General features: G+C 39.0%; 1 protein-coding gene across 7 annotated transcripts in view; it reads right to left on the reverse strand.

Annotated features, from left to right (window-relative positions):
- The window catches only part of itsn1 (intersectin 1 (SH3 domain protein)), a 38584-nt gene that overhangs the window by 25369 nt on the left and 2506 nt on the right, over window positions 1–10709 (reverse strand). For all 7 annotated transcript variants that reach the window (XM_043236412.1, XM_043236401.1, XM_043236395.1 and 4 more), the window contains exons 2-8: window positions 4526–4589; window positions 3842–3937; window positions 2062–2125; window positions 1271–1431; window positions 656–844; window positions 482–560; window positions 191–300 (exon numbers count right to left, since the gene is read on the reverse strand). In XM_043236412.1, coding sequence (XP_043092347.1) covers window positions 191–300; window positions 482–560; window positions 656–844; window positions 1271–1431; window positions 2062–2125; window positions 3842–3937; window positions 4526–4553 — 727 coding nt within the window. In that variant the 5' untranslated portion in view covers window positions 4554–4589. The remainder of the gene's footprint in view (window positions 1–190; window positions 301–481; window positions 561–655; window positions 845–1270; window positions 1432–2061; window positions 2126–3841; window positions 3938–4525; window positions 4590–10709) is intronic.

Genomic DNA, 10709 nt, shown 5'->3' on the forward strand with positions numbered 1-10709 from the left:
ATACGCACATTAAAAAGTATTAAAACAAAAAAAAAATCACAAATACAAAAATAATAGTAACTTTGTTAAAATGTAAAGGCTAGGCAGCATTTAAATAAAATGTTTTTCAGTTAATTAAAACAAAGCAAAACAAGTGTTTCAACGCCTGATAATTATTAATGCACCATGCTTTGTGTGATGGACACCATACCTGTGAGATAACCACTCATCATTTTGTCATGGCTGTTGAAGAGTTGGCGGTATTTGAGCCGAGAGGACTGAGGCACAGCCCAGTCAGTGGGTGGAGGAGCAGCTGGAGCACTAAAGACACAATGTGCGTTAACGTGATTATTATTCATTATTTATTATTAAAGTTCATTAGTTCATTATTAAAGGCCCGCTGTAATACATTAAAAGAATAGTTCACAATATTAAAGTAAATTCATAATATGTGCTTTAACATCTATGAGATTTCTATGAATAATAGTCTAAATGTGTGTACCTGGGTGCCTCGACTGACTGGCCCTTCTGTAGCTTTATACTGGAACGATTGAATGAAGAGGTTTTGTTGAGAGCAGCAGCTGAGAGACAAGAGACAAATACCCATAAATGAGCCTGCCAAAGTAAACAAACAGTATACGCTGGTCTGAGTAATGCGAGCGTTTGTTTATAGTACCTGGATGCGAGAATCCGCTCATGGGTTGTATCATAGCGGGTGCTCCGTTAGCAAGAGAAGGTACGGCTGGGGTCACTGATCCTACTAGAGGTGGAGACACGCCTACTCCGGGCACTCCTGGAGGCAGAGGGGGCAGGGGCATGGGCGGCACTGCTGGCAGGCCTGGCATCGCCCCCATACTGGGCATCCCTGGTGAAGGAAATTAATTAATCTCTGAGGGCACTAACTGAACCACAATCGTAATATCATCAAGTACTTAACAAGACTAGAGTGGTCTTCTGTAGATCTAGATTAAAGAATTTAAAATGCACAATCTTTTCTAATACAATCCAGGGCCAAAAAAATAAGGTTTTAAAACAATTTAGTTTTTTTTTAGAATAACATCTGTAAAAATAACAGCAGAATTATTTTAGCCAATCTGATTGGCCTTTGAATAGTTGTACTGGACAGTTGGCTGGCATCTGAGTCAATAAGGTTGAGAAGAACTAATGTAAATGGTCTTGGACTTCATCTGATGTGGTAAATGTCATTCAAGCCATCAGAAAGAAAACTACCAAAAACAAACAAACAAAAACAAACAAAAAAACAACCCATGTCATTCAAGCCATTGCTTACCAAAAGGCGGCTGTGGGGGAATGGAGAGGGGTGGCTGCTTCATGGAGGGGGGCAGTGAAGGAGGGAGGGGGTGACCCTGCAGCTTCAACTTAATCAGCTTCATAGCGATGGAAAATTCATGCATGTCCATCTTCCCATCGTTGTTCATGTCGGCTAGGGCCCTGCAACACATGAACAAGTATCTTGTTCAGTGACGGACAACGTGTTACCTTGCACAATTTAAAACTTAAAAAAGGAATAATTTTTACAGAAAAACAAGTGTTAAATTTGCTACAGCAATTTAACTGTAAATTTACAATTTATGGTTAACTGACGTTTTAGGAAGTAGTAACAATGAACTTCCATATAATTCACAGTAAAAAAGGACATTCTAAGAGGCCCCCGTGTGACACATCACATATAATTGTGATCAGTAACGTACATTTTAGCTTAATTTGTCTAATGTAAAAGAGATTCATATTGTTTTCTATTGTAGCTATATCGTTATGGTGGTTATCAGCACAAGTTACAAACTAAAAAGCAGATTTTGGCAGTAAAATGGTCTATTAGCATTACATAATTTTTTTTAAGGAAATATAAAATAAGTTATAAGTTTAAAAATATACAGCCATCTGCCATTACTGGAAACACTGTCATCAGGATATTGTGCAATTAATTTCTGGCAACATCAGCTGCAAGCGTTTTCTTTAAATGCAATGGAAGATTTTTTTTTTTACAGTACAGTAATTATTGGAAGCAGATATTGGATGATAAAAGTAGTGCGCTTGGTTATAAATTTAGAATTTGTGTACCATATCTGGGCGAGGATGGGGGCAGGTAAACCTGACTGCAGAAAGAAGTTCCTTGCCTGGTCACCTACAGAGACGGAGAGCAAGGGAAATAAATTAATATGAGTATTGAAAAATACACACAAATAAACACATTGTATGATATACGCATGAACAAAATAAAATGGCTCAAAACTGGTCTTCAAAGAAATGTATGACATTAAAATTATGTAATTGTTTTATTATGCTAGTAATACATTGATAACGTAATTAAGAGTTACGTAACCCCATTTAAACCAATTTGTAAACAGAGGGTTTATTACTGCACTTGAGTGACATCGGTCTCTGGGGCGAGTGATCTGCCGGCTACAGCTTGAGCAAGAAAGGGAAGCGGAGTCAGTTTGCCCATATCTAACCTATCAAACAGATTTCCTGCTTTTACGACAGCATATACTGCTAAACACTGCTAAAAAGCATGTAGTTTTCCTTTTCTTTACCACAATTATACTAGTGTCAGATAATGATGCCACAGAAGGCCAGATAACTTTTTCACAACCTACCAACCAACGCACAAAGCAATGGAAGATGTGAGTGTGTGCCTCTGCCATGATGTAGCACACATAATGACCTTTTCAAGCGCTTTTTCTCTCTATAACAGGTGTCTTCCTCTGCGCGCGCACACACAGAACGCCTTTATAACCTCATAGCCAAAAACAGACTCCCTCCTCATGCCTGCCTGACTGTAGGCCACTCACTGCTTCAGCCGTCCTTCAGTCAACACAAAGAAGCTCTTTCAGATCCGCGGGTCAACAGGAAACTCACAAGTACCATCTCTTCAGCAGACGTCCAAAGTCCAGCTGGGACAGGCTGGTTTTACCGTTTGAGTCTTGTGATTCTGATTAGCTCTCCGGAGATTAATTTCACATCTGATTGATTCCAGAATGAGATCATGAAATGTTTTTTTGTGTACTTCTTTCTTTCAGAATATTCTTCAGACCAGCAAAATGTCTCTAAAGAGAGTCTAGGGAGAAAGATGGCCTTCTACAACAACAACAGGCACGTCCAACTAGAGATTAGAAACAAACAGCGTCAGCAAAAGATGACAGATGAATGACCTTTTCTAGACGAGTCAGATGGAAATGAACACGCCACACTCTGATCGGTTTCCTTTTCTGTATTCTTCCTCGGTGATTCTGACACTGTCGCATCGCGACTTAGGCAATATCAGAATTCGAACTTTTAAACATCTGCATTGCGCAAAGCTTTACACAAGCTTTAGACGGTTGCTTTTCTTGACTAATGTCAAAGTGGAACGGTCAGCGGCCCACAGCAGGAGGAGGTGCTGAGACACTTCTCAGAGTGTTTCTTGTAGTACTGTAAGACGGATGCGAATCTGATCGAAGATAACGCAAGCAGTCGCCCACCCATTTAAAGACAAAAAACAGGAAGTGGTAAACTGTCATAAGGAATATCAATGGCATTTTTATTAGCATGGGGGATGTGTTTTAAAAAAAAACAGAACGGTGGGAAAGAGGCGTTCGCTTATGCTTTCCAGTTTTCACTTCATTTGCTGTCTCTCTGTGTCTGTGTATCCAACAGAGAAATAATAGGCATAAAATGTCTGACTGCCAGAGATTTGTGACTGACAGCACCGCAGGAGGTCATTTTTAGTTGCACAGAACTCAAGGGATTTTTTTTTTTTTTGCATTTCAGACAACATCAAACTCCAAAGGATTTTGGTGAACGTCAGCACTAATGAGTGTTCTGTTCTTCTCTCACAGCAAGAAAAGCAGAGGCGGGTTACCTGTGATGAAGCCAGCAGGTGTGGGGGTCAAACTGTGGAACTGCTGGTCATGTTTGGCTCTCTCGTCCACAGATATTACCCATGTATCCGACCCCCCTACAGAGAGAAAGAGAGACGATATCAGACAAACAGCTTTAACGAGTTAACATTTTTATCTAACGGACAGATCAAATCCACAGATAGGGCTGGAAGTTCTGTCATTGCAGTTGTTCAATTAAAATGTTATTCATATCGATTCATGCGTCACGATTTCATCGTAACATATAGGCCAGGCCTACAGATCTTTCTAATATTATGTTGGTCATACTACGCAATGATTTATTGCTTGTCTTTGTTGAATAGTTGAACATAAAAAACTTAAAATAAATAAATAAATCACATATTAAAATCACAATAATCACAAAAAAAATCTTATTTCCAAAATGCAAAGCAACTTTTAAGTCCCAATGTATATAAATATGCCACATTAGACTGTAAGAGAAAATGGAAAATGAAACACACACAAGCTTGTAAACGGCTGAACAAAAGTGACAGCAGTTCTGTGAGGGTGTTTCTCTTCTATTCATTGATCATTTTAGACATTCACTGACTCACTTGAATTCCTTCTCTCTCTCAGCACCCTATACACATCCACCCAGCCATCATCACACAAACACACACGTGTCAGTGAAATCCTCAACTCACCTCCGAAGGGCGTGGGAAACTGAGCCATTGTTCAGTCTGTCAGCTGCCGTCCAGCCACAAACTCCTGCAAAACAACAAAAATATTAAACATTAAGCTTTCATTCTTACGATCGTTCACACGCTCAACCTCTAAGAAACATCTTGTTCATCATCCTGAAACACAAGATACCTCTCGCCAGGGACAAACTTTCTCACTTAAAACACGCACAAAACTGACTTGAGTAAGAGATAGGTAAAGATTTGGGCAACTTTTTCACACGCTGAAAACTGATGTTTAGCTTTAATGTTATAAAGCAAAGTTTTAGAATTGGTATTAATTGGAAATTGTGAACACCTTTTTCTTCTCTATTGTAACGTATATCCGAGAAATGGTTTCTTCAATGAGGAACAAAAGAAAAAAAAAAAGAAGTAGGACAGGACTTGGCATTGTCAGCTGTTAATTGTTTGGATCATTGTCATTTGCTAATTGCTGCAATCTCATGTGAGTGACAGGTTACTGGAGGGGAGGGATTATTGCTCAGCCCTCACGGTGTTACACAAGTCATCAGAGAAGAGATGTCATTGCAAAGGTGAGGGGAATAAATGTTTTTGTTAAAAGATTATGAGGAAACATTCATTTTATAACAAAATGATAGTGATGACACAGATAAATGAACTGCATGGTAAATAGTTTCAGAAAAAAAAAACATGCATGTAACCCATATACCCCACCAACTAGTTTACATGTATGACACTAACCTCAGTTTGCTGTAGTTCTCATTTACAATAAACACGAAAGTAACTTCAATAACACAGTTGGACACAATACACTGTCAGAGTAACTATCTGAAGGCCTCAGTCTGGGACTAGTTATCTCCCAGCTGTGTAAACGCACTGCGAGAATTCACTGACACACACACACACACACACACACACACACACACACACACACACACACACACACACACACCAGCAGAGACACCCAGGGGCACCTTGGCCAAAATATTTTAATCAGTGCCAGACCGTTCTCTCTCTCTCTCTCTCTCCCTCTCTCTCAACTCTTCCTCCACCCTTTTCTTCCTGTTCGTTCCTGCATAATGGAATCTCCGCAGGGTCCAATCACAACACAAACTGAAAGGTTTACAAATAAAACAAAAATAAACCTGCTAATCCAAGCACTGGGAAAAAAAATCTTGCAGTTATACTGTATGTAGTACAATACAGTTTTACAGATTGGTCTACTTGTCTTTTCACTTCATCATGTCTGTAACGGCTGATGAAGCAGCGTTTGTGATGGCAGTGCTGCTCCAAAAGCGGCATCTAGTGGCAAACAATTAATTAGCATTTTCATTCAGACCAGGGCAGTATGCTAATGTTTCATGTTGACGTCAACACCGCTTGAGATTCATTTTAAAAAGAACTTGTTTTAAGGAATCAGAGTCATCCCTTTCTTTTGAGAGACACAAAACTTTATGCATGGTGTACTTTCAGGTTTTAAATTTTGCAGAACAGCAAAACAGTTAAATGACAGTGGCTGTAAAATCCAACCAATTCCAGATGAACAAACCCAATCCATCCTGCGTTTCTTCACTAAGATGTTCGCAATTAAATATTTCATTTAGCAAGGCAAGAACCAGAAATTATTCAAGAGAGGAAATGAAAACATGATGCTACTAAAGTACTATCAGATTAAACTAAAAGTACAGGGTTTTAATCAACCGAAAAATAATAGAATACTTTAACATACTGGAAACAAAAGATGAAAACAGCTGGCAGAGAGCAGTGCAGAAGCTGAAGGTGTGAGGAAATCGTGATATTTCACACTCACGTTGCATCACTCGGGTCCACCCGACCACATTGCCCCAGACTCTTCAGAAAAACGCTGATGCAAAAATATGATTCATTTTCCGCTTCGTACATCTAACATTAGAACGTGAAACAGATTCTTGATAAAAAAAAAAAAGAGTTGCACTAAATCATTGGACTAAATCATGATTCATTTGCATGATCTTAAGCATCATAAGCTATGCAGTTTTTATAACATTTTCATGTTTTACTACGAACATACTATTTGCGGAAATCCGTTACGTCTGTATAGCTGTACAGCACTGGCTCCAGGGTGTGTTTGTACTGTCTGAAGTCTAATCTGAAGCAGTGGGGTATTTTTCAAGATGGAGGACTAAGCCCTTCGCAGAGAGCTCGACTCAATACTGAAAACATCCAGTTCCCCTGATTAAACAGGACACTGGTGACTCACACGCTCTCTCTCTCTCTCTCACTGGCAGAGCGCAGTGTCAAACACTGCAACGCTAGTGACACTGTCACACAGTAGAACCGGCCCTTGTCGTGGCCCTGCTAATGACCGTGTGTGTGTGTGCGCGTCTTTGAGCATCTGACCTACTTTTTCCTGTCACCCTTTTTCTGATTCTAATGAAGCTTTTCCTCGGGACAATGCTCTCAAACACAGCCGTTCTGAATGAAAGACCAGGAAAGGGAAATGTTCTGCAGAACACACTAGAAACACAAACAAACGCTTTCAGAAGGTCTGCATGTCTTAGACGACCTGAGCTTTACTCCTATTCACGACCAACCTGCCTCACTGATCCGGATCCAAACCCGGCCCACTGGATCAAGACAAACAGAGATGATGTCATACAACGGGAATGCTGTCACTTGGTGAAATGAATCTGGGTGAGGAGTTATTTCTATGTTCACTGATTAATTTTATTTCTGATATCTTTCAGTATTAGGTGTTAAAAGGAGGCAATGCAACAACTAAAAAAATCCACCCATTTATTTATATTTTTAAGCCAAAATACTTTCGGAAGGCCACTATCACTTCTCCAATGACACATTTTGTCTGAGTCAGCATTGCTTTCGGAAATATGAATGCACCGTGGACACGCTAAGAATGATGTTCGTGCAGAAATAGTGAGGGAGGTTACCGCTGAAGAACTTCAACAAATTCATTTAATTCATTCTGGCACCACAACTGGTTTAATTTATCACCCGAGAACTCAATACCTTGAGTAGCACAGAGTTAATTTACCAAATCAGCTAAACTGAGTCTTCCGGCTAAATGACAATGAAAATTGTGGTTTTGGTGCATCACTGTTCTGAAGACAAACGTGAGTGGTGCTTGCCTGTGCGTTACTCTGAACCACCAATCACAGAGCATTATGAGGATGCATCTATGGCATTGTGGATGGCTCAGGTCCCTCGATGTACAATACTGGTCAAATGTTTTAGCTTAGAATGATTTTTAATGTTTTTAAAAAAGGAGTTTCTTATGCTCCTCAAGGCTGCATTTATTTGATCAAATGAAATATTGTCAAAGCTGAAACTTCATCAGCCATTACTCCCATCGTTAATGTCACAAGGTCATTTAAAAATCATTCTTAAATGTAGATTTATTACCAGAATTATCAGTGTTGGCAGCAGTTGTGCTGCCAAATATTTTACTTGTAAACTGAAACTTAAGTGTTAAAAATGGTTTTCAGGAGTTTAAAAAAGCTAAAGTTACAGTGTTTTAAAAAAAAAAAAAAAAAAAAGTTAAAAGTTAAAACAACAGAATTTAAATCAAATTATAAATCTCTTCTAACAATACAATCTTTGTGATATCTTTTTAACTTGTTTTAATAAAAAACTATTTAAATCAAAAATAGTATTTTTTATACTATTTATAAATACAGAGCATAAGTAACTCCTTTAAAAAAACATTAAAAATGAGACAAATTTTGTATGGTCATATAGACTAAAAATATTAGTTTGAACACTAAGAAAAAACTTTCAGTGGCGGTTATCTGTATATTTATATCTATATCTGTATATTATATTATATATGCCAAAATGAAAAAAAATGCATGCATGTTTTGAAGTAAAATGATTTTGTTTTCTGCTCCAGATATAGGCCTGCACAAAAAACAAAACAAAAAAAAAACATTATTTTTCAAAAATGTAACATTAACATGGCAGTAATTTGTACGTACTCTCTATAAACACTCCAGTGCTAGTGTAAACATACCGTGTCATAAAAACATCCCTAATCTAGATACTCATTTTAAATATTATTACGAAAACATGTTTTTAAATATATATCATATACATCAATCCCTATTATGATATGTGGAGTGTTTCACATTCACCAGTCAGTATCAGAATTAGAAATAAGACTGGCCTCCCTCATTCGCTGGACTTCACTCCATGCAGAAACTATGAAAGAACATGTACAAACACGGCCAAACGCTCAAACAAACCCAGCTGTGGATTCATTAGTCAGGTGACACGAGAGCCCAGGGCCAAAGAGAGTGTGAGTGGTAACAGTGTTAACATCACACTCCTGTCTGCATTCCTTAAAAAAAACTGAAACAAAACTAAAAAATGCTTGGGGTTCTATGTGAACTACTCAGCCAAAACGCACCCACACACGTTTGCATTCCTCACAAAAGCACAACCGTCTTTCCTGGACCATGTTCGGCTTCAACTGCAGAACATAAGCAGAGAGCAAACAGCATCTGAACTTCTACCCACAGGTCACTTTCACTGCCCGAGCAGTCGTTTGAGTCCGAACGATCGGCGAATTAATGCAATTTCAACCCCCTTACCTTCAATACCTGATACGGTACTAAGAATGGCAATTCAAGAAGGCAAAACCGCTGGAAAGCGGCCTGCTCCCTTCAAGGACAAGGCCAAAAGAGATGTGGGAAACGGTTTGGCCGCAGTCATACGGCGATCAAATGATATTCAGAGACGCTCATGCTTCCACCGACACCCCCGACCGCTCCATTCAACACTCAACAAAACACAGACATTCTGCACCCCACCCATGTGTAATGCAGTCCAGACACATGCAGAGCAACGAGTCTAGCTCAAAAAACGAAACGCAACTGATAGCAAATCATCCTCAGCGATCTTTCGAAACACGCTGAAGTGGTTTTGCATTGCTAGGCTTGTAAAAGGTTCAGTATCGCAAGCGGCTCGCTTAAACGGAAACAAAAACTCTTGATATCGGCTCACTTGTTCAGTTCCATCTCGAAGCGTTTAAGAAAGGCCGTAAACACGGAAGCAGAAGTGCTTTCTCTGCAGCTGAGGTAGGCAGAACAGCTCGGCTGTAACGGTGAGAGCAGATAGCACTTATTCGATGGATTTTACCGGTTTCGTCTGAGCAAAATCTGAGCCTGGAACGAATCACCCATTAGACTAAATACAACAGCTTCCGGAAGAGGGCCCGTATCGTTGTGCTTCTGTCCAATATTATGACAAGGTTACAGTCACTGGTCTGTGCAAAAACACCACACACACACACACACCACACACACACAGATACCAAATAGCCAGATTAAAGATTCATGACAAATCTATATATATACGGTAAATAATATTTTAAAAGCAGCAAAAACACTAATAAAAATCAGTGTTCACAATAACAACAAAAACGTTATTAAAATGATGATAAACATGAGGGTATAAGTCATTAAAAAATTTTAAGCAACAAACACGAACAAGGGTGCCGACACTTGGTTTGACTGAAACAATCCTTGCTTGCTCTGAGGAGACTTGCCGCCTGAACCTTGCCGCCCACAAAACAAGTCTCAATCCGCTTCCAAATTAATTCTGAAGGGGTTCGATTGAAATATGAAAGCATTCTGAAGTTGAAAATACAGATGAAATTAATTCGTTCAAACGCACAAGCGCTCTTCACGACCATTTGAGTGTGCGAATAAACACTAGATTAGAGCGCCATTTGTTGCTAAAATCTAGGTTCAGAATCAATTTCTGAAGAACCACGGTACATTTTAGACCAGCGGTTAACATTGTTTTGGCTGTTAGGAAAGTTTGATCGTTGCAAATGTTTGACACAAAAGAGAAGAAAGTCGTTATTTATGTTTTCTTTGTGCACAAAAACTATCCTCCTAGCTTCATAAAACTACGGCTGAACCACTGACGTCACATGGACTACTTTAACAATGTCCTTACTGCATTTCTGTAAGTTGAATGTGGATATTGCCATCTACGGAAAGTCAGAAAGCTCTCATTAAATTCATTAAAATCTTAATTTGTGATCTGCCAATGAACGAAAGTCTTCTGGGGGGTGTCAACGACATGAGAGCAATTAACAACAGAATTTTTATTTTTTGGTTAACTTTCCCTCTCATTTTCCGCAACGCGCATCATTTCATCATTAATTGCGAATTTCAAAAACCAT

The sequence above is a fragment of the Puntigrus tetrazona genome, chromosome 1 (assembly GCF_018831695.1).
Source record: "Puntigrus tetrazona isolate hp1 chromosome 1, ASM1883169v1, whole genome shotgun sequence".
NCBI lineage: Eukaryota > Metazoa > Chordata > Actinopteri > Cypriniformes > Cyprinidae > Puntigrus > Puntigrus tetrazona.